Consider the following 24,394-nt stretch of genomic DNA (forward strand, 5'->3'; position numbering starts at 1 on the left):
GGCCTTATTACCCCAGGTAGGTGTAAATGTGGAGGGAAACTGAAAGCCTTTAGTCTTTGGGGACAACAACTGTGACCAGTTCTACAGGGCTCACTGTTTTCTCTGAGTTTAGCTACATTATTTCCCAGACTGAGAGACTCTTCGCCTCCTTTGGCTCATGCAAATGTTCGCCTGTGAAGTCTCCATGTTGGCTTCAGGGAAAGGTTTGCCTGTGATGTTTCCTTCCTTTGCTTCTGATTGTTCTTTAGCTTGTCAGCAGGATAATTAAGTTGGCTTTCCCCTGTATTGACAGAACCTCGTTCTCTATAAAAGAGTCGTTTTGTCAAGGAACAATCGCTTTAATCCCGTTTTGAGCTTTATCGTCGTGGGCATGTTGTCTGTCAGTATTTATGGGCCTCTTCTGCATTTAGAAGTAGCCCAGTCCGGTTTGATACATTTTTAGGTGGTTTTTGTGGTTCTGAGAGAAAGGCCTGAGTTCTGTCCACCCTGAGAAATTCAGATCCCATTGGCATAAATATGTAATTTGTTCCTCTGGGGCTCACCTCTCAACATTTTAAATCGAACAACGGGTGCATTGTTAGAGAAGCAGCGTGGCCTGATGGATAGAGCATGTGCCTAGGAGTCCAAAGGACCCGGATTCTAATCCTAACTCCGACGCTCGGCTGCTGTGTGACCTTGGGCAAGTTACTTTACTTCTCTGTGCCTCAGTTCCCTCATCTGTAAAATGGAGATTAAGACTGTGAGCTCAGGGCTTAGAACAGTGCCTGGCACACAGTAAGCATTTAACAAATGCTATTTTAAAAAATTAGGGCTTAATAATAATGTTGGCATTTGTTAAGCGCTTACTATGTGCAAAGCACTGTTCTAAGCGCTGGGGGGATACAGAGTGATCAGGTTGTCCCACGTGGGGCTCACAGTCTTAATCCCCATTTTACAGATGAGGTAACTGAGGCTCAGAGAAGTTAAGTGACTTGCCCAAGGTCACACAGCAGACATGTGGTGGAGTCGCGATTCGAACCCATGACCTCTGACTCCAGAGGTCATGGAGTCTGACTCTTTAATCAGGGAAAGCTTCTTGGAGGAGACGTGCTTTTAATAAGGCTTTCAAAGTGGGTAGAGTGATCATCTTACTTGCTCCTTCATCCTCCCCTCTACCCCCATAGCACTTATGTATATATCTGCAATTTCTTTATCTATTTATTTATTTATGTTAATATCTGTCTCCCCCTCTAGACTGTGAGCTCCTTGTGGGCAGGAATGTGTCTGTTGTTATACTATACTCTCCCAAGCACTTAGTACAGTGCTTTGCACACAGTAAGTGCGCAGTAAGTATGATTGGATGAATGAATGAAGAAATGATGATGATGATGGCATTTGTTAAGTGCTTACTATGTGCAGAGCACTGTTCTAAGCGCTGGGGGCGAGACAAGGTGATCAGATTGTCCCACGTGGAGCTCACAGTCTTAATCCCCATTCTACAGATGAGGTAACTGAGGCACAGAGAAGTTAAGTGACTTCCCCAAAGTCACACAACTGACAAGTGGCAGAGTAGGGATTAAAACCCATGACCTCTGGCAACCAAGCCTGTGCTGTTTTCACCGAACCACGCTGTTTCTCACAGATGAATGAATCATCTGTGTCCAACCTTGTATCTGCCCCAGCGCTTGGCATATAGTAAGTGCTTTAACAAATACCAAAAAAAAAAAAAGTGGGGCCTGCAGTTTCACAAGAGGGATTTTCTCAGGGTTGGAAAAGATTCACCTGCTAAGGGTCCAGTAAGGAGCTGGGATCCTTGTCCAGCCCTCTCTTCCCTTTTTTTTTTGTCCTCTGAAGTGTTTTGTGTATATCATTGGTCACCTGGCTCCAAGTCTTCCCGAAGGTAGAGACCATTCGAGGCCTGACTGGATAGCACGCTGGAGGACTGGAGCAGAGCTGGCCAGGCTGGATAGTACACTCATTCATTCATTCATTCATTCATTCATTCATATTTATTGAGTGCTTAATGTGTGCAGAGCACAATACTAAGTGCTTGGGAAGTACAAATCGGCAGCATATAGAGACGGTCAATCAATCAATCAATCAATCAATCGTATTTATTGAGCGCTTACTATGTGCAGAGCACTGTACTAAGCGCTTGGAAAGTACAAATTGGCAACACATAGAGACAGTCCCTACCCAACAGTGGGCTCACAGTCTAAAAGGGGGAGATGGAGAACAAAACCAAACATACCAACAAAATAAAATAAATAGGATAGAAATGTACAAGTAAAATAAATAAATAAATAGAGTAATAAATATGTATATAGAGACGGTCCTTACCCAACAATGGGCTCACACTCCAAGTCTATGTCATTCTTTTCCAACTTGGATCTCTCATCTGACAGACTCTCCCCCCACTCAAAGCCTTATTGAGGGCACATCTCCTCCGACAGGCCTTCCCTGATTAATCCCTCCCTTTCCTCTTCTCCCACTCCCTTCTGCATCCCCCTGATTTGCTCCCTTTATTTATTATTACTATTAATAATAATAATGGCATTTATTTAGCACGTATTATGTGCAAAGCACTGTTCTAAGCGCTGGGGAGGTTACAAGGTGATCAGGTTGTCCCATAGGAGGCTCACGGTCTTAATCCCCATTTTACAGATAAGGTAACTGAGGCACAGAGAAGTTAAGTGACTTGCCCAAAGTCACAATCAATCAATCAATCAATCGTATTTATTGAGCGCTTACTGTGTGCAGAGCACTGTACTAAGCGCTTGGGAAGTACAAGTTGGCAACATATAGAGACAGTCCCTACCCAACAGTGGGCTGACAATGGGCAGAGCTGGGATTTGAACCCATGACCTCTGACTCCAGAGCCCGTGCTCTTTCCACTGAGCCATGCTGCTTCTCTTCCTAGTCCCACAGCACTGATGTACATATCTGTCATTTATTTATATTAATGTCTGTCCCTCTATAGTGTAAGCCTGTTGTGGACAGGGAATGGACCTGTTATTTTGTTGTATTGTACTCTCCCAATTGCTTAGTGCAGTGCTCTGCACACAGTAAGCGCTCAGTGAATATAATTGTCCTTGTAGTTACATTCTTTTTTCCTTCTCATCCCTCCTCACAGGCACTTCAACCTTCGGATGAAGCGGGATACCGCTCTCTTCAGTGATGATTTTAAAGTAGAAACGTCAGATAACGTAATTGACTATGATACCTCTCACATCTACACTGGACATATTTATGGTAAGCCTACCGCTAAAAAAAGTCAGTAAATGTGCTGGGATTTTAATATTACATTTTCACCCCGTGAATTCCAATTTTCAGCCTTTTGGAGCATTTGTCATCTCTATATTCCTGCAGCTTTCTGGGTTCAGTATTTCCATGGTGTTTTTAAGTGACAGCTAAGGCAATTGTCTTAATTTTTGTGAGTCTGCAAGGTGAGCATCTTGCCTTTTAAAAGAAATAGTTCTGCAATTCACCAACTAGACCCCCCGCCTCACTAAAGAGCTTTCCTCTGCCCCCATCCCCAGGCTGGGTCTCCCCCTTTTAGACTGTGAGCCCACTGTTGGGTAGGGACTGTCTCTATATGTTGCCAACTTGGACTTCCCAAGCGCTTAGTACAGTGCTCTGCACACAGTAAGCGCTCAATAAATGCGATTGATGATGATGATGGTGATGATGATGATGACTAGACCTCCCAGCCAAACAGTAAAGCAGTGCCTCCTCACCGCACTGCTTCCTCGGCCGTTCCAGCCCCGGAAACAAACCAGAGGGTCACTGTTCCCTCTTGACCGTAAGCTTGTTGTGGGCAGGGAACCTTCATGTTCAAACGTGAAACCTTGTGCAAGTAAAACTTGTACAAACCTTGTACTTCCCAAGCGCTTAGTACAGTGCTCTGCACACAGTAAGCGCTCAATAAATACGATTGCTTGATTGATTGGAATGGCCTCCCCCCGTACATCCGCCAGGCTAGCTCTCTTCCTCCCTTCAAAGCCCTACTGAGAGCTCACCTCCTCCTCCTCCTCCTCATCATCATCAATCGTATCTATTGAGCGTTTACTGTGTGCAGAGCACTGTACTAAGCGCTTGGGAAGTACAAGTTGGCAACATATAGAGTCCCTACCCAGCAGTGGGCTCACAGTCTAAAAGGGGGAGACAGAGAACAAAACCAAACATACTAACAAAATAAAATAAATAGAACCAGAGGTGATCGGGTGAAGGCCTCCTCCAGGAGGCCTTCCCAGACTGAGCCCCCTCCTTCCTCTCCCCCTCCTCCCCATCCCCCTGCCTTACCTTCTTCCCCTCCCCACAGCACCTATATATATGTATATTTGCTTGTACATATTTATTACTCTATTTTACTTGTACATATTTATTCTATTTATTTTATTTTGTTAATATGTTTTGTTTTGTTGTCTGTCTCCCCCTTCTAGACTGTGAACCCACTGTTGGGTAGGGACTGTCTCTATATGTTGCCAACTTGGACTTTCCAAGCGCTTAGTACAGTGCTCTGCACACAGTAAGCGCCCAATAAATACGATTGAATGAATGAATGAAAGTAATAGTAATAATGGTATTTGTTAAGTGCTTACTAAATGCCAAGCACTGTTCTAAGCACTGGGGTAGATGCGTCCATCAGGTCAGACACAGTCCCTGTTCCAGATGGGGCTCAGTGGAAGGGGGAGGGAGAGAAGGTATTGAATGCGTCTATCATTGTATTATACTCTCCCAAGCGCTTAGTACAGTGCTCTGCACACAGTAAGTGATCAATAAGTACAGGTGATTGATTGTAAGCTCATTTAATGATGGCATTTATTAAGTGCTTACTATGTGCAAAGCACTGTTCTAAGCACTGGGGAGATTGGGTTGTCCCACGGGGGGCTCACAGTCTTAATCCCCATTTTACACATAAGGTAACTGAGGCCCAGAGAAGTGAAGTGACTTGCCGAAAGTCACACAGCTGACAGTTGGCCGGGATTTGAACCCATGACCTCTGACTCCAAAGCCCGGGCTCTTTCCACTGAGCCGAGCTGCTTCATTTATGGGCAGGGAGTGTGACCACTAATTCTGTTGTAGCATGCTCTCCCAAGCAGTTAGTACAGTGATCTTTTAGACTGTGAGCCCACTGTTGGGCAGGGACTGTCTCTATATGTTGCCAATTTGTACTTCCCAAGCGCTTAGTACAGTGCTCTGCACACAGTAAGCGCTCAATAAATACGATTGATGATGATGATGATCTGCACATGGTAAGTACTCAGTAAATACACTGATTAATCAATAGTGCCAGATGTGAAGGACACACTATGGGATGGATCGTGGGTCCACAACGGTCTTTTAAGGCTCTTCCAACTAAGAGAAGCAGCATGGACTAGTGGAAAGAGGCTGGGGCTGGGAGTCAGAGGACCTGGGTTCTAATCCCAACCCTGACCCTTGCCTACTGGGTGACCGTGAGTGAGTGGGAGTGAGAAGGTCATGGGTTCTAATCCCAGCTCCATCACTTGTCTGCTCTGTGACCTTTGACAAATCTAAGAGAATCTAATCTAGGAGAAGCGGCGTGGCTCAGTGGAAAGAGCACGGGCTTTGGAGTCAGAGGTCACGGGTTCAAATCCCAGCTCTGCTCATCGTCAGCTGTGTGACTTTGGGCAAGTCACTTAACTTCTCCGTGCCTCAGTTACCTCCTCTGTAAAATGGGGATTAAGCCTGTGAGCCCCCTGTGGGGCAACCTGATTGCCTTGTAATCTCCCCAGCGCTTCGAACAGTGCTTTGCACATAGTAAGTGCTCAATAAATGTCATTATTATTATTATTATTATTATTATATCACTTCAGTTCTCTGTGCCAGTTGCCTCATCCGTAAAATGAGGATGGAGCCTGTGAGCCCCACATGGGATAAGGACTGTGTCCAACCCGGTTTGCCTTTATCCACCCCAGTTCTTAGTACCGTGCCTGGCACATAATAAGCACTTAACAAATTCCATTTCTGTACGTCTCAGTTTCCTCAACAGCAAATTGGGGATTCATTCCATCATTTTTGTTGAGCGCTTACTGTATGCAGGACACTGTACTAAGCGGTTGGGAGAGTACAATGCAACACTAAACAGACACATTCAATACCTTTTCTCCCTCCCCCTTAGATCGTGAGCCCCATGCGGACCAGGGACTGTGTCCGAACTGATTAACTTGTAGTAGTAGTAATAATAATAATAATAATAATAATAATAATAATAATGGCATTTGTTAAGCGCTTACTATGTGCGAAGCACTTTTAAGCACTGGGATGGATACAAAGTGATCAGGTTGTCTTAATCCTCATTTTACAGATGAGGTAACTGAGGCCCAGTGAAGTGACTTGTATCTCCTTGTATCTACTCCAGCACTTCGAACAGTGCTTGACATTTAGTAAGCATTTAACAAATGTTATTATTATCATTATCATTATTATTATTATTACTTGGACAAGATTTCATGTTTGAACATCAAGGGCCAGCCCTTCTGCACTCATAAATAATAAATAAATAATGTTGGCATTTGTTAAGCGTTTACTATGTGCAAAGCACTGTTCTAAGCGCTGGGGGGGATACAAAGTGATCAGGTTGTCCCATGTGGGGTTCACAGTCTTAATCCCCATTCTACAGATGAGGTAACTGAGGCTCAGAGAAGTTAAGTGACTTGCCCAAGGTCACACAGAAGACGTGGTGGAGCCAGGATTCGAACCCATGACCTCTGATTCCAAAGCCCGGGCTCTTTCCACTCATGTTGTCCTTGTGTACGCTTTCTTCAAATGGAGGATCAAATCAGTCAACCAATGATATTTATTGCGTGCTTACTGTGTGCAGCGCACTGTACTAAGCCCTCGGAAGAGTACAGTACAACAGAGTTGATAGTCACGTTCCCTGCTCAAAAGGAGCTTTCAGACTAGAGGGTCAAATGTTACCTGGCAGAACAAAAGTCGTTACCAAACTGAAAGGCTTTGGAGTTTTTAATCAATCAATCAATCAATCACATTTATTGAGCGCTTACTGTGTGCAGAGCACTGTACTAAGCGCTTGGGAAGTACAAGTTGGCAACATATAGAGACGGTCCCTACCTAACAGTGGGCTCACAGTTTGGATCAGCTTGGGGAATAAATTCATGAAGCTCGCCCATACATTTACCCTCCCTCTTGAAAGACGATATTCAGGGTCAGATCCTTGGCTTCTGTTAACATAAAACGTGGATCTTTTCTTTTGGCAGGCCTCGGTTTTTACCTATTAAGACGGCGTTAACAGGTGTTGAAATTCAGCCAGGGAAATTTCTCCCACTCGGCCACTCGGCAAGGGAATGGTAGAGCTGAGATTAAAACCCAGGGCCCCACAGTTTCCAAAACGGTGGCCTCTGCCTCGCTTTAAGGGTCGAATGTGAAGTCCACCTCTCCCCCGGGGTCACCCCGGCCTGGACTTGGGGCTAACCCCTTTTAGGAACTTGTATTAGTATTGGGTCCAGTTCTTTTGCTAAAGGTGTTACTTGTCACCTGCTATGTTTAAATTCCAGTTCCATCAAGTAGAGGAGTTAGGGAAACGAAGAGGACGATTCTTTCCAGGCTTTTCATTTTCTCCCTTTCTCTCCTTCCCTCCCCCTGTCCGCCGACCCCACTCTGTCTCTCCCATTCTCCCTCCTCTCTCTCTCTTTCTCTCTTTCTCTCTCTCTCTCTCTCTCTCTCTCTCTCTCTCACACACACACACACACACACACACACACACACACACACACACACTTTCAGTCACCCATCAACAGCATCATTTTTAAGCTTAGTGAAATTCATCCGTGGATGTGTGGTCGAAAAGTGGCGATCCCAGCCTTTCCCATTAAATACGTCTCTTGTGCCGTCATTCACTCAATCGTATTTATTGAGCGCTTACTGTGTGCAGAGCACTGTACTAAGCCCTTGGGAAAGACCGTCATGTCTAGACTGTGAGCCCGTTGTAGGCAGGGATTGTCTCTGTTGCTGAATTGTATTTTCGAAGCGCTTATTAAAAGTGCTGTGCACACAGTAGGCATTCAATAAATATGACTGAATCAATGAATATGTTTGAAGCATCTTGGACCGTCTCCCCTAATGCCTCCTTGTCTTTCAGTCCCTGTGAACCTTCTGTTCCAGAGAAAACCCACTCCTTGGGACATACAGCAATCAACTCCCAGTTTTCAGCTGGGACAATAGTAGTGTCTCATGCATTGTTTAACTGTATCACATAAAACGCTGCCCTCTGTCCCACTTGCTTTTTGTTTCTCAGTCGCAGCTCACCATACGGTAGTTATTTGGGTATCCTGTCGACGTCCACCCCCTTCACACATCCCACCCAGCTCAACTGTGTGGGGACACGCTTCGTCTCACTGCCCGTAGGCCGCCTGGGCTCTAGGGCTTTGTTGGCTGCAAGCCTCTCTTTCCCATCAGTGACACACATCATCATCATCATCATCATCATCAATCGTATTTATTGAGCGCTTACTATGTGCAGAGCACTGTACTAAGCGCTTGGGAAGTACAAATTGGCAACATATAGAGACAGTCCCTACCCAACAGTGGGCTCACAGTCTAAAAGGGGGAGACAGAGAACAAAACCAAACATACTAACAAAATAAAATAAATAGAGACAGTCCCTACCCAACAGTGGGCTCACAGTCTAAGAGGGGGGAGACAGAGAACAAAACCAAACATACTAACAAAATAAAATAAATAGAATAGATATGCACAAATAAATAAATAAATAAATAAATAGAGTAATAAATATGTACAAACATATATACATATATACAGGTGCTGTGGGGAAGGGAAGGAGGTAAGATGGGGGGGATGGAGAGGGGGACGAGGGGGAGAGGAGACACACGTGGCCCATACATGACAATGGCAGAACTGCTGTGGGAGTCAGAGATGGCATCTGTGCGGTGGTGTCAGACAGAGAATCAATCAATCAATCGTAGTTATTGAGCGCTTACTGTGTGCAGAGCACTGGACTAAGCGCTTGGGAAGTCCAAGTTGGCAACATATAGAGACAGTCCCTACCCGAAAGTGGGCTCACAGTCGCAACATGGCCTAGTGGATAGACCCCGGGGCTGGGAGTCAGAAGGACACTTGTCCGCTGTGTGACCTTGGGCAAGTCACTTCTATGCTTCAGTTTCCTCATCTGTAGAATGGGGACTGTGAGACCCACTTGGGACTGGGACTGCGTCCAACCCGATTAGCTTGTGTCTACCTCAGCATTTAGTACAGTGCCTGGCACATAGTAAGTCCTTAAGTGCCATTAGAACAAATGGTACTTATTGAGCATATACAAAGTATATGTACATGTGTACAAACATATAAACGTATGTTGAAATATGTACAAACATATATACAGGAAGAGTATGGTACAACTGGAAGAGTACGATACACGATAGCATCTTCGGGGCTCAGTGGAAAGAGCCCAGGCTTTGGAGTCAGAGGGCGTGGGTTCGAATCCCGACTCTGCCACGTGTCTGCTGTGTGACCTGGGGCAAGTCACTTCTCTGGGCCTCGGTTACCTCATCTGTAAAATGGGGATGAAGACGGGGAGCCCCATGTGGGACAACCCGCTTCCCTTGTATCCTGAACAGTGCTTTGCACATAGTAAGCGCTTAGCACAGTCTTCTTCTCCTGTATATATGTATATATGTTTGTACGTATTTATTACTCTATTTATTTATTTATTTATTTTACTTGTACATATCTATTCTATTTATTTTATTCTGTTAGGATGTTTGGTTTTGTTCTCCGTCTCCCCCTTTTAGACTGTGAGCCCACTGTTGGGTAGGGACTGTCTCTATATGTTGCCAATTTGTACTTCCCAAGCGCTTAGTACAGTGCTCTGCACATAGTAAGCGCTCAATAAATATGATTGATGATGATGATGATGATGATATGTTTGTACATATTTATTACTCTATTTATTTATTTATTTTACTTGTACATATCTATTCTGTTTATTTTATTCTGTCAGTATGTTTGGTTTTGTTCTCTGTCTCCCCCTTTTAGACCGTGAGCCCACTGTTGGGTAGGGACTGTCTCTATATGTTGCCAATTTGTACTTCCCAAGCGCTTAGTACAGTGCTCTGCACATAGTAAGCGCTCAATAAATACGATTGGTGATGATGATGATGATGGAAGACATGATCCCTGCCCACGAGGGGCTTTTGGGCTCCCAGCTTTAGGGAAGATTGGACAGCACCAGAACTCTGTCGACCTTTCTTTTGGGTCCGGATCTGCCCGTCATTTCTAGCCATTCCTTGTGACAGGCAGGGCCACCGGAGATCTCCGGAGTCCCGTTCCCCAGCCGGGACAGAGGCCAAAGTGCCTCCTGATGCCAGCATCCCAGAATCGTCCCCGGCGGGACCGTCGTCCTTCAGCCTGAAGCCGCAGCCTCGGCGGTACTCCCGCCGCCGCGGAGCTCACCGGATCCGGGCCTGAAATAGAAACAGCTCCAGCCTGCGATGCGTCTATTTTCAGCTGCCACCCGGGCGGCTTCACAGCAGCACAACGCTGCAAAGGCTGCGGTGGGAAAGGCCAGGCGAAAGCACGTCAGGGGAGCGCGTCGGAGGGGTACCCGGGGGCCGGCACAGAGCCCGGAGTGGTCAAACACTTCTGGTTCAGGCCCTAATAATAATAATGCTTATGGTATTTTTTAAGTGCTTACTATGTGCCAGGCTGGGCTGGCAAACACTTCTGTTTCAGGCCCTAATAATAACAACGCTTACGGTATTTTTTAAGTGCTTACTATGTGCCGGGCACTGAACTAAGCACCAGGGTGGATACAAGCAAATCGGGTTGGACACCGTCCCTGCTCGGTGGAAAGAGCCCGGGCATTGGAGTCAGAGGTCATTGGTTCAAATCCCGGCTCCGCCAATTGTCAGCTGGGTGACTTTGGGCAAGTCACTTCGTCATCATCATCATCATCAATCGTATTTATTGAGCGCTTATACTGAGCGCTTGGGAAGTACAAATTGGCAACATATAGAGACAGTCCCTACCCAACAGTGGGCTCACAGTCTAAAAGGGGGAGACGGAGAACAAAACCAAGCATACTAACAAAATAAAATAAATAGAATAGATATGTACAAGTAAAATAAATAAATAAATAGAGTAATACATATGTACAAACATATATACAGATATACAGTATATATGTATACTGTATTCACTTCTCTGAGCCTCAGTTCCCTCATCTGTAAAATGGGGATTAAGACTGTGAGCCCCCCGTGGGACAACCTGATCACCTTGTAAACTCCCCAGCGCTTAGAACAGTGCTTTGCACATAGTAAGCGCTTAATAAATGCCATTATTATTGAGAAGCAGCGTGGCTCAGTGGAAAGAGCCCGGGCTTTGGAGTCAGAGTTCATGGGTTCAAATCCTGGCTCTGCCAATTGTCAGCTGTGTGACTTTGGGCAGGTCACTTAACTTCTCTGGGCCTCAGTTACCTCATCTTTAAAATGGGGATTAACACTGTGAGCCCCCCATGGGACAACCCGATCACCTTGTAACCTCCCCAGTGCTTAGAACAGTGCTTTGCACATAGTAAGCACTTAATAAATACCATTATTATTATTATTATTGGAGTCAGAGGTCATGGGTTCAAATTTCGGCTCCGCCAGTTGTCAGCTGTATGACTTTGGGCAAGTCACTTCACTTCTCTGAGCCTCAGTTCCCTCATCTGTAAAATGGGGATGAAGACTGTGAGCCCCCCGTGGGACAACCTGATCTCCTTGTAACCTCCCCAGCGCTTAGAACAGTGTTTTGCACATAGTAAGTGCTTAATAAATGCCATTATTATTATTATTATTTTACAGATCAGGTAACTGAGGCACAGAGAAATGAAGTGACTTGCCCAAGCCCACATAGCAGGAAAGTGGCGGAGCTGGGATTAGACCCCATGACCTTCTGACTCACAAGCCCAGGCTTTATCCACAACGCCAAGGCCCTGGCAGGATGCCCCTTGCCAATGCCCTGGCACAGCCACCATGCCACATGCTAGATCATGGTGGTAATGATAATGATGATGATGATAATAATAATAGTGGGATTTGCCAAGTGCACACTGTGCACCAAGCATTGTTCTAAGCACTGGGGTAGATACAACTCATACCAATAATAATAATTATGGTACTTGTTAAGCACGTACTTTGAGCAAAGCACTGTTCTAAGTGCTGGTGTAGATAATAACATTTATTAAGCGCTTACTATGTGCAAAGCATCATCATCATCATCAATCATATTTATTGAGCGCTTACTGTGTGCAGAGCACTGTACTAAGCGCTTGGAAAGTACAAGTTGGGCAAGTACAAGCACAGTTCTAAGCACTGGGGAGGTTACAGGGTGATCAGGTTGTCCCACGGGGCGTTCACAGTTTTAATCCCCATTTTGCAGATGAGGTAACTGAGGCCCAGAGAAGTGAAGTGACTTGCCCAAAGTCACACAGCTGACAATTGACGGAGCCAGGATTCGAACCCATGAACTCTTGACTCCAAAGCCCGTGCTCTTTCCACTGAGCCATGCTGTTTCCACTGAGTCATGCTGCTTCTCCTGAGCCATGCTGCTTCTCCAAGTTAGATCCAAGTAGATCCAAATTAGGTGGGACGCAGTCCTTTGTCCCACATGGGGCTCACACTTTTATCCCCATTTTTCAGATGAGGCAAGTGAAGCACAGAGAAGTGAAGTGACTTGCCGAAGGTCACACAGCAGACGTGGCAGAGCCAGGATTAGGACACAGATCCTTCCAACGCCCGGGCTCTATCCATTAACCTACACCTCTTCTCATCAAGTCCCACATGGGGCTCACAGTTGTCTGTCTCCCCCTTCTAGACTGTGAGCCCACTGTGTGTAGGGACCGTCTCTATATGTCGCCAACTTGTACTTCCCAAGCGCTTAGCACTGTGCTCTGCACACAGTAAGCGCTCAATAAATACAATTGAATGAGTGAATGAATGAATGAGGGAGAGCAGGTGTTGAATCAGCCCCTTCCTTCCTCTCCCCCTCGTCCCCCTCTCCATCCCCCCCATCTTACCTCCTTCCCTTCCACACTGCACCTGTATATATGCATATATGTTTGTACATATTTGTTACTCTATTTATTTATTTCACTTGTACTTATCTTCTATTTATTTTATTTTGTTAGTATGTTTGGTTTTGTTCTCTGTCTCCCCCTTTTAGACTGTGAGCCCACTGTTGGGTAGGGACTGACTCTATATGTTGCCAACTTGTACTTCCCAAGCACTTAGTACAGTGCTCTGCACACAGTAAGCGCTCAATAAATACGACTGATGATGATGATGATGAATCCCCTTTTTGCAGATGAGCGAACTGAGGCACGGAGAAGTGACTTTCCCAGGGTCCCACAGCAAGCCAGCAACAGAGCTGACTTTAAAACCAAGGCTTTCTTATTCCTCGACCCACTCTCTTTCCACTGTCATTATGAACCGGATCTGTCCTAGATCTTAGGGAAGCAGTGTGGCCTAGTGGATAGAGCACGGGCTTGGGAGTCAGAAAGACATGCGTTCTAACCCTGACTCCACCACTTGTCTGCTGTGTGACCTTGGGCCAGTCAGTTCACTTCTCTGTGCCTCCATTACCTCATCTATAAAATGGAGATTGAGACTGTGACCCCCATGTGGGACAGGGACTGTGTCCAACCCGATTTATTTTTATCCATCCCAGGCTTAGTTAAGTGTCTGGTACAAAGTAAGCGCTTAACAAATACCACAATTTTTATCCTTTGAGCACTTGTTATTCACCGCACACTCCCATTGATTGATGGGAGGAAGAAGCGAAAGGGGATACGATCCTTAAGAGCAGGAATTGTGTCTACCAGTTCTATTGCACTGTACACTCCCAGTGTTATTTATTAAGGCCTTACTATGTGCCAGTCCCTCTAAACTAAGCTCATGATGGGCAGGGAACTTGTCTACCAGTTCTGTTGTACTGTACTTTGCCAAGAGCTCAATACAGTGTTCTGCAAACAATAAGCGCTCAATAAATACCACTGATTGATGGATTGATTGCTAAGGAAGGAGTGTACCACAGCACCTGTATATATGTTTGTACATATTTATTACTCTATTTATTTTACTTGTACATATCTATTCTATTTATTTTATTTTGTTAGTATGGTTTTGTTCTCTGTCTCCCCCTTGTAGACTGTGAGCCCACTGTTGGGTAGGGACTGTCTCTGTATGTCGCCAACTTGTACTTCCCAAGCGCTTAGCAATCAATCGTATTTATTGAGCGCTTACTATGTGCAGAGCACTGTATTAAGCGCTTGGGAAGTGTGCTGTGTGCTGTGCACACAGTAAGCGCTCAATAACTACGACTGACTGACTGACTCAGCCCCACAGCACCTATGAACATACCTGTGATTTATTTATACTAATGTCTGTCTCCCCCTCTAAACTGTAAGCTCCTTGTGGGCAGAGAACAAGTCTGTCAACTCTGTCTTGTACTCTCCCAAGCACTTCGTACTGTGTCCGGCACACATTAAGCGCTTAATAAATACCACTGATCGATTGCACCTAAAGGAAACTGAGTACTACATGTTATGTTTAAATACGAACGTTTATATCACTAGTTTAGTAGGCAGGAGTGCCTGCAATCTCTTTTCTTTGAAGGTGGATTTGAAAATTAATGAGGCAGTCACATTTTCCAATGCTTGACTCTCCCTTTAATAGGTGAAGAGGGAAGCTTTAGCCACGGATCGGTCATCGACGGACGTTTCGAGGGGTTCATCCAGACCCGCGGTGGCACGTTCTACGTGGAGCCGGCAGAGAGATATATTAAGGATCGAACTCTGCCGTTTCACTCGGTCATCTATCACGAAGATGATATCAGTAAGTCCTTGCACCGAACCGAGCGGTTGCGCGGGATGTCCTGGACGGCGAGACGCGGGTAAGGTGGAGAAGAGAGGGAGCCCGCCGCCGCCGTATGTTGCCTGAGCTGATTTCAGCAGAGAAACAGCGTGGCTCAGTGGAAAGAGCCCGGGCTTTGGAGTCAGAGGTCACGGGTTCAAATCCCGGCTCCGCCAATTGTCAGCTGTGTGACTTTGGGCAAGTCACTTCACTTCTCTGGGCCTCAGTTCCCTCATCTGGAAAATGGGGATTAAGACTGTGAGCCCCACATGGGACAACCTGATCACCTTGTAACCTCCCCAGCACTTAGAACAGTGCTTTGCACATAGTAAGCGCTTAACAAATGCCGTCATTATTATTATTATTATTATTTCTCGCCGCCGCGTACCCATTGGTAGCAAACTGGTATCGGTGGTGTTGCCTGGAAGAGGGAGGGAAAGAGCGGGTTCCCTGAAGTAAACCAGCAGGTTCACCTGGAGAAACGGCTCTTTTCATCACCATCACGTAGCTGGGTAGCACCAAGTCACCTTTTCTAGTCGATTGCGTTCGATTTGACAGCTTGAATAAGAGGCAGCCTCTCTGGGATCCGAGGCAACGGCTTCCCCCCGATAATAATAATGATGATGGTATTTGTTAAGCGCTTACTATGCGCAAAGAACTGTTCTAAGCGCTGGGGTCGATACAGGGTAATCGGGTTGTCCCGAGTGAGGCTTACAGTCTTAATCCCCATTTTACAGCTGAGGTAAGTGAGGTGCGGAGAATAATAATAATAATTATGGTATTTAAGTGCTTACTTAACTAAGCGCTAGAATAGATACAAGGTTATCAGGTTGTCCCACGTGAGGCTCACAGTCTTAATCCCCATTTTAGAGATGTGGTAACGGAGGTACGGAGAATTTAAGTGACATTCATTCATTCATTCGGTCGTATTGAGAGTTTACTGTGTGCAGAGCACTGTACTAAGCGCTTGGGAAGTACAATTCGGCAGCATATAGAGACGGTCCCTACTCAGCAACGGGCTTACAGTCTAGAAGGGGGAGACAGACAACAAAACAAAACATGTAGACGGGAGTCAAGTCGTCAAGGTCACACAGCAGACAGGTGGCGGAGTCAATCAATCAATCAATCGTATTTATTGAGCGCTTACTATGTGCAGAGCACTGTACTAAGCGCTTGGGAAGTACAAATTGGCATCACATAGAGACAGTCCCTACCCAACAGTGGGCTCACAGTCTAAAAGGGGGAGACAGAGAACAGAACCAAACATACCAACAAAATAAAATAAGTAGGATAGAAATGTACAAGTAAAATAAATAAATAAATAAATAAATAGAGTAATAAATATGTACAACCATATACACATATATACAGGTGCTGTGGGGAAGGGAAGGAGGTAAGACGGGGGGAAAGGAGTCAGGATTAGAACCCACGTCCTCTTACTCCCAAGCCCATGCCCTTTCCACCAAGCCACGCTGCTTCACCAGAGAAATTAAGTGACTTGCCCAAGGTCACACAGCGGACAAGTGGCGGAACCCGGATTCGAACCCACGGCCTCTGATTCCGAAGCCAGTGCTCTTGCCCTAGGCCACGCTGCTTCTCTAGTCTTCCAAGGCTCATCGGGACTCTGTGTCCAAATATTTAGAGAAGCAGCGTGGCTCAGTGGAAAGAGCCCGGGCTTCGGAGTCAGAGGTCATGGGTTCGGATCCTGGCCCCGCCACTTGTCAGCTGTGTGACTTTGGGCAAGTCACTTCACGTCTCTGGGCCTCAGTTCCCTCATCTGGAAAATGGGGATTAAGTCTGTGCGCCCCACGTGGGACAACTTGATTACCTTGTATCTACCCCTGTGCTTAGAACAGTGCTTTGCACAGAGTAAGTGCTTAATAAATGCTATCATTATTATTATTATTATTATGTCAGGGGTGGCCCCACTCACACGGAATCGAGGAACACTCCCTCACCTTTGGCTTGGGATCAAACCCACCCAGGCCGGGCGCTCACAAATCCTCCCCTTTCCTCCCCCGGCAACCTTTTCCCTCTCAGGAAACCTGTCTCCCCCTGTTCTCTACCCTACTGCTCCAGCCTTCTTCCCCTCACATGCTGGAGCCTCAAAAAACTTGTCTCCCTGTGAGCTTTATATGGGACAGGGACTATGTTCAACCCAATTACCTTGTATCTATCTACCCTAGTGCTTAATACAGTGCCTGGAACATAAAAAGTGCCTAACAAATACCACAATTATTATTATTTATTATTATTATTATTATTATTATCCTCTACTCTTCTGCTTCAACCTTCTCACCCTCACGCGCCGAGGCGTCAGGGAACCTGTCTCCCCCTGTTCTCTACGCTTTTGCTCCCCCAAAATGGCAGCACCCTGGTTCATTCACGTGGTATTATTTTGTTAGTATGTTTGGTTTTGTTCTCTGTCTCCCCCTTCTAGACTGTGAGCCCGCTGTTGGGTAGAGACTGTCTCTATATGTTGCCGACTTGTACTTCCCAAGCGCTTAGTACAGTGCTCTGCACACAGTAAGCGCTCAATAAATACGATTGATTGGTATCCAAGATGGATACACCCATCTCAGTCACTCATTAGTATTTATTGAAGGGCCACTCCATAGGACAAAGTACAGAGTGCTGATTAATGAACAATAGAATTAGCAGGCATGATCTCTGCCCTCAAAAAGCTTCCATCTAGGGTGTGGGAGGTTAAAAAAAAGGGAGCGTAAATATAGACACATAGATACAAGATAATCAGGTTGGAGTGTGGCTCAGTGGAAAGAGCACGGGCTTTGGAGTCAGAGGTCATGGGTTCGAATCCCGGCTCCACCACATGTCTGCTGTGTGACCTTGGGCAAGTCACTTAACTTCTCTGAGCCTCAGTTCCCTCATCTGTAAAATGGGGATTAAAACTGTGAGCCCCCCGTGGGACAACCCAATCACCTTGTATCCCCCCCCCCAGTGCTTAGAACAGTGCTTGGCACATAGTAAGCGCTCAACAAATGCCAACATTATTATTATTATTACCCCAGCGTTTAGAACAGTGCTTGACCCGTAGTAAGCACTTAACAAATTCCAACAATACATGGGTCCTACAGTCTTAGTCCCCATTTACAGATGAGGACTGGGGCCCAGAGAAGTGAAGTGACTTGCCCATGGTCACATGGCAGAGCTGGGATTAGCACCCAGGTCCTTCTGACTCCCAAACCTGGGCTGTATTCACCAAGCTATGCTGGTCGATGCTCAGAGTAAAGAATTGCAGAATTAATGGTGTTTGGGACACCGTAGCCTTGGTCACAGTGAGTTTGAGATTGTTCCTGAGGTCAAAAATCAGTGCTCTAAATCTGTACTTCATGTGATTCATATAATAATAATAATAATAATAATGGCATTTATTAAGCACTTACTATGTGCAAGGCACTGTTCTAGCACGGGGGAGGTTACAAGGTGATCAGGTTATCCCATGGGGGCCTCACAGCCTTAATCCCCATTTTACAGATGAAGTAACTGAGGCCCAGAGAAGTTAAATGCCTTGCCCAAAGTCACACAGCTGACAATTGGCAGAGCCTGGATTTGAACCCGTGACCTCTGACTCCAAAGCCTGTGCTCTTTCAACTGAGCCACGCTGCTTCTCTGAGCGGGCGAAGTGCCCTGATGATTTTTTGCTTTGCATTTTTGCTTCAGTGGCTGTAGTACAAGAGCAAACGATTCTAGGAAAATTCCATTGATGCCAGTAGAAGTTCACTGTTCAATTCTCTCTGTGCCCTCGTCGCGAATCCTTTCCATTGGTTTTTCGCTCGGAGGCTATTGATGAAGGGTGTAAAGTACAATGAAACGAGGAGACACGTGAGCAGCGCTCTGACCGTCTGTGAACAGATGGCAAGCGGCACACACAGAGTGAGCAATAGGTCAGAAGGTCATGGCTTCTAACTGAGGCCCAGAGATGTGAAATAATTTGCCCAAGGTCACAGAGCAGACAAGTGGTGGAGTCGGGATTCGAACCCATGACCTCTGACTCCATTCATTCATTCAATCAGATTTATTGAGCGCTTACTGTGTGCAGAGCACTGTCCTAAGCGCTTGGGAAGTACAAGTTGGCAACACATAGAGGCGGTCCCTACCCAACAGTGGGCTCACAGTCTAGATTGAGACTGTAATCCCCATGTGGGACGGGGACTGTGTCCCATCCGATTTGCTTGTATCCATCCCAATGCTTAGTACAGCTCCTAGCGCATAATAATGATGGTATTTGTTAAGCGCTTACTATGTGCAAAGCACTGTTCTAAGCGCTGGGGAGGATACAAGGTGATCAGGTTGTCCCACGTGGGGCTCACAGTCTCAATCCCCATTCTACAGTTGAGGTAACTGAGGCACGGAGAAGTTAAGCGGCTCACAGCTGACAAGTGGCGGAGCCGGGATTCGAACCCATGACCTCTGACTTCCAAACCCGCATTCTTTCCACTGAGTGCTTAACAAATGCCACAATTATTAGGCAGACATACCCCGGTCCTCAAGGCGGGAGGACACCGGCCACAAGAGAGAGCGTGGTCCAACTGAGATTCCGGGTCATGACGGGCCTGATCCCGTGGCCCTGGGAACTGACGGTTCTGTGGTTGCCCAGGGCGAGTAGCGAGGCTTCAAACTGCACCTGGGAAGCCCGGTTGGGAGGACTTCCTTCCTTCCTCCGCTCTTTTCCCCCGAGGAAGAAGCTTCGAAAGCTTTTTATCTACGCCACTGGCTTTGGATCCATATATCTCTTAGGGTTTGTCGGGATGAAATTATCTATTACCTATTTATTCATATTAACGTCCACCTCCCCCTCTAGACTGCAAGCTCATTATAATAATAATAATAATAATAATAATGGCATTTATTAAGCGCTTACTATGTGCAAAGCACTGTTCTAAGTGCTGTATATATGGTTGTGCATATTTATTACTCTATTTATTTATTTATTTATTTTACTTGTACATTTCTATCCTATTTATTTTATTTTGTTGGTATGTTTGGTTCTGTTCTCTGTCTCCCCCTTTTAGACTGTGAGCCCACTGTTGGGTAGGGACTGTCTCTATGTATTGCCAATTTGTACTTCCCAAGCGCTTAGTACAGTGCTCTGCACATAGTAAGCACTCAATAAATACGATTGATTGATTGATTGATTGCTGGGGAGATTACAAGGTGATCAGGTTGTCCCACGGGGGGCTCACAGTCTTAATCCCCATTTTGCAGATGAGGTAACTGAGGCCCAGAGAAGTGAAGTGATTTGCCCAAAGTCACACAGCTGACAGGTGGAGGAGCTGGGATTTGAACCCATGACCTCTGATTCCAAAGCCCGGGCTCCTTCCACTGAGCCACGCTGCTTCATTATGGGCAGAGAACGTGTCTGCTAATTCTGTTGAATTGAACTTCCCCGAGAGTTTGGTCCAGTGCTCTGCCCATAGTGGGTGCTCACTAAATACCTTGATTGATCGATTGACTCGGGAAACGTTTGGATCATTCTGGGCTGTAGCTAGTTTGTGGCTGGGAGCGCTCAGCACTGAGTAAATAAAGACCAAAAGAACCTCCCTCCGCTCCTCTCCACTGGGAAGGATGAAGCAAAGGCTATGTTTGCAGGTCAGTCATTGTCAAAACGAACAACATTCTTTCCTCCCAGACATTTAAAGTGTCTGGGGCACCTGTTGTTGAAGCAGGCACCCTTTAAGACACGTCTTCTTATCCCTTCCCTGATCAGTTTTGTGTTTGGAATTGAAATGAATTGGAATTGAGCGCTTAGTACAGTGCTCTGCACATAGTAAGCGCTCAGTAAATACGATTGATGATGAAATTCCCTTCATTAACCTCCCCTGCCCACCCTCCCACTGCCCACTCAGTCAGTCTTCCCTTCCTCTGTGCCTCAGCCTCCCCACCCCGGGTCTCTGCCTGGCAGGGACGCCGTCTGACCGAAGGACAATCGGCCGTACCGATGTATTAGCCCTTGGACTGTTTTCTCTCCGTCTCTGCATCTCTCCCTTGTTCTCCTCCACCTGCTCCCTCCTCTGCCGCTGTTTCTGGTTGGACAAGTGTTCATTGTTCGTTGCATGCAAGTCCTTCGTACAGTGCTTCCAGCCCGTAGAAATGAAATAAAGCAAACAACATCGCGGCCCAGCGGGGACAGGTCAATAACAAGTGTGATGGGAAAGATTCCTTTCTTGTGCTGTACCGATAAGAGGAAGCAGGTGGGGAGTTCCTGTCCAAAAGTGCGCAGAACAGTTGAACAAATGCCATAATTATTAAAAAGACGGAGATGAGATAAAGGGAAAAGAAAGAACCCGGGGACAGAGCGATCGGGGGGCGTTCCGTTAAGGGGGGCACAGACCGTCAACAGGGATGCCGTCTTTTGAGAAATGATTTCCCGATCTTCTTCCCTCTCTGGAATTCTGCTTTCTCTCCAGGCCATTTCTGTTTTCCTAGGAAATTTCCATTTCTTTGTCTCCCCCTTTTCCTCTTTCTGGGTCTCTCTTTCACCCCCTTCCCTCTCAATCCCCTCCTTTTTTTTTCCTCCTTCAACACTTTCTCTATAATTTAATTTAGCTCATTGTGGACAGGGAAGATGCCTGCCAATCCTGTTGTATTGCACTCTCCCAAGCACTTAATACAGTGTTCTGTACGTAGTAAGGGCTCGATAAATACCATTGATTGATTGACTGATTTTTCTAAAACTCTTTTCCCTCAACACTCGGGCCTTCACCCCATCCAGTCCTTCTTAGTTTCAACACCCCGATAAGCTATCCTGGATGTAGGTGACCCCAACCACTTTTTTGGTGTTCAGTCCCGATACGCGATGGTGACCCTTTGACAGAAGGAATGGGCAGAATTCAAGAGCCATCCTGAGAAAACATCGCTACCAGAAGCAACATGGCCTAGTGGCAAGAACACGGTCTTGGGAGTCAGAAGATGTGGGTTTAAAACCCGGCTCCGCCACTTGTCTGCTGGGTGACCTTGGGCAAGTCACTTAACTTCTCTGTGCCTCAGTTACCTCATCTGTAAAATGGGGATTAAGACTGTGATCCCCATGTGGGACAACTTGATTACCTTATATCTGTTGCAGCACTTAGAGCGGTGCTTGGCACACAGTAAGCGCTTAACAAATACTATTATTATTATTTGCCCCCTCCACCCAGGACCACAGACTCAAGCTTTTTGCGTAGAGGCTGAGTTGTTTAGATATATTATAAATGGCTTACAGATTCTGAATCTTGCATTCTAAAATTAGTAGAGAATGCATGACCGAACTATATTTTTCCTGTTTTGAGATTTAAGAGGCTCAGTGCTTCGGAGTTTTTGGTTTTGTATTTCAAATCCAGCAGTGGAGTTGGTAGGTTACCAAAGCCTCCTGTGAGGGCATCTGAGACATCCTTTGGAGGTACTGGGATAAGAGGCGGGATATTGGGAAGGGAGCTGGTCCCTGGGAATCGTAGTTATGATATTTAATGAGTGTCTTCTAGGGGCATTGCACTGTTCTAAACTCTGGGGAGAAAATAATAATAATAATAATAATGGTACTTTATTATTATTATTGCATTTATTAAGCGCTTACTATGTGCAAAGCACTGTTCTAAGCACTGGGGGGATACAAGGTGATCAGGTTGTCCGACGGGGGGCTCACAGTCTTAATCCCCATTTTACAGATGAGGTAACTGAGGCCCAGAGAAGTGAAGTGACTTGCCCAAAGTCACACAGCTGACAATGGGCGGAGCCGGGATTTGAACCCATGACCACTGACTCCAAAGCCCGGGCTCTTTCCACTGAGCCACGCTGCTTCTCATACTTGTTAAGCGCATACTATGTGCCAACAACTGTTTTAAACACTAGGGTAGATACAAGGTAATGAGGTTGGACTTAGTCCCTGTCACACATGGGGCTCACACTCCTAATCCCCGTTTCATAGATGAGATGACTGAGGCCCAGAGAAGTGAAGTGACCTGCCCAAGGGAGAAGCCAGGGTGAGAACCCAAGTCCTCCTCACTCCCAGACCCAAGCTCTATCCACTAAGCCACGCTGCTTCTGCAGGACTGACCGCTCCCGGCTTTTAGACTGTGAGCCCACTGTTGGGTAGGGACTGTCTCTATATGTGGCCAACTTGTACTTCCCAAGTGCTTAGTACAGTGCTCTGCACAAAGTAAGCGCTCAATAAATACGATTGATGACTGCCTGCAGCCAGGAGTCTGAGTGGACCTCAGACCGGCTCTCCCTTCTCCTTCCTGCCATCCTCTCTGCCCACTGGGCCAGGCTCTCCCTCAGCCCCAACCACCACCGTCGTCACCAGTCTAGTGATAATGAAAGTTGCATCGACGCGCTGTACAGTGCTCCTGTAGAGCCCAAACATTTTATTTTTTCAGATGTCACACTGCGTCGAACCACCCATGTTCGGGAGGCTTGCGACTCCTCCCTTGATTGAGATAATAGCACAGGCTGCTATTTTACCATCTGTGGGGTTTTTCCAAAGTTCGTTTCAAACTTTTCCAACCAGTTTCTTCAAAATGGATTCTGACGCCCTCGTAAACACAATCCCCACATCTAGTCCTTGGGGACAAGAGGTTCACCCTCCCCACTGCCGTATCTAGGAAGAAGCCAATCTTTGAAAAACAGTATGTGGTTTTTTTGTTTTTTTAATGGTATATGTTAAGGGCTTATTATGTGTCAGGCACTGTTCTCCATCCCCCCCATCTTACCTCTTTCTCTTCCCCACAGCACCTGTATATATGTATATATGTTTGTACATATTTATTACTCTATTTATTTATTTTACTTGTACATTATTCTATTTTAGTTTGTTAGTATGTTTGGTTTTGTTGTCTGTCTCCCCCTTTTAGACTGTTAGCCCACTGTTGGGTAGGGACTGTCTCTATATGTTGCCAACTTGTACTTCCCAAGCGCTTAGTACAGTGCTCTGCACACAGTAAGCGCTCAATAAATACGATTGGTAATGATGATGATATCTATTCTATTTATTTTATTTTGTTAGTATGTTTGGTTTTGTTGTCTGTCTCCCCCTTTTAGACTGTGAGCCCACTGTTGGGTAGGGACTGTCTCTATATGTTGCCAACTTGTACTTCCCAAGCGCTTAGTACAGTGCTCTGCACGCAGTAAGCACTCAATAAATACGATTGATTGATTGATTGTTCTAAGCACTGGGGTAGATACAAGGTAATCAGGTTGTCCCACATGGGACTCACAGTTGTAATCCTTGTTAGTGATGAGGGAACTGAGGCCCAGGGAAGTGAAGTGACTTGCCCAAGGTCACACAGCAGCCAAGTGGCAGAACCAGGAGTTTCAGGTGGCAGTCAAGAAAAGGAATGAGGTCAAAAGGGAGCCAGACTGAAGCAGAAAAAACAAAAAAAATGGGGGAACGGGGACCTCAGAAAGGGGAGTAGTTGTGAGATCAGATATGGTTTCGGGTATGCGTGTGTGTTTTGTTTTTAAGTAGGCTGAACATTCTTCTACACCCGTGACTTAATCTTTGTGAAAGAATATGCTGTTTGGCCTTT

General features: G+C 46.0%; 1 protein-coding gene across 1 annotated transcript in view; it reads left to right on the top strand.

Annotated features, from left to right (window-relative positions):
- The window catches only part of ADAM10 (ADAM metallopeptidase domain 10), a 158,272-nt gene that overhangs the window by 83,667 nt on the left and 50,211 nt on the right, over positions 1 to 24,394 (top strand). Inside the window, exons 3-4 of the mRNA XM_038750413.1 lie at positions 3,113 to 3,231; positions 14,694 to 14,852. Coding sequence (XP_038606341.1) covers positions 3,113 to 3,231; positions 14,694 to 14,852 — 278 coding nt within the window. The remainder of the gene's footprint in view (positions 1 to 3,112; positions 3,232 to 14,693; positions 14,853 to 24,394) is intronic.

The sequence above is a fragment of the Tachyglossus aculeatus genome, chromosome 8, assembly GCF_015852505.1.
Source record: "Tachyglossus aculeatus isolate mTacAcu1 chromosome 8, mTacAcu1.pri, whole genome shotgun sequence".
NCBI classification, from domain to species: Eukaryota; Metazoa; Chordata; class Mammalia; order Monotremata; family Tachyglossidae; genus Tachyglossus; species Tachyglossus aculeatus.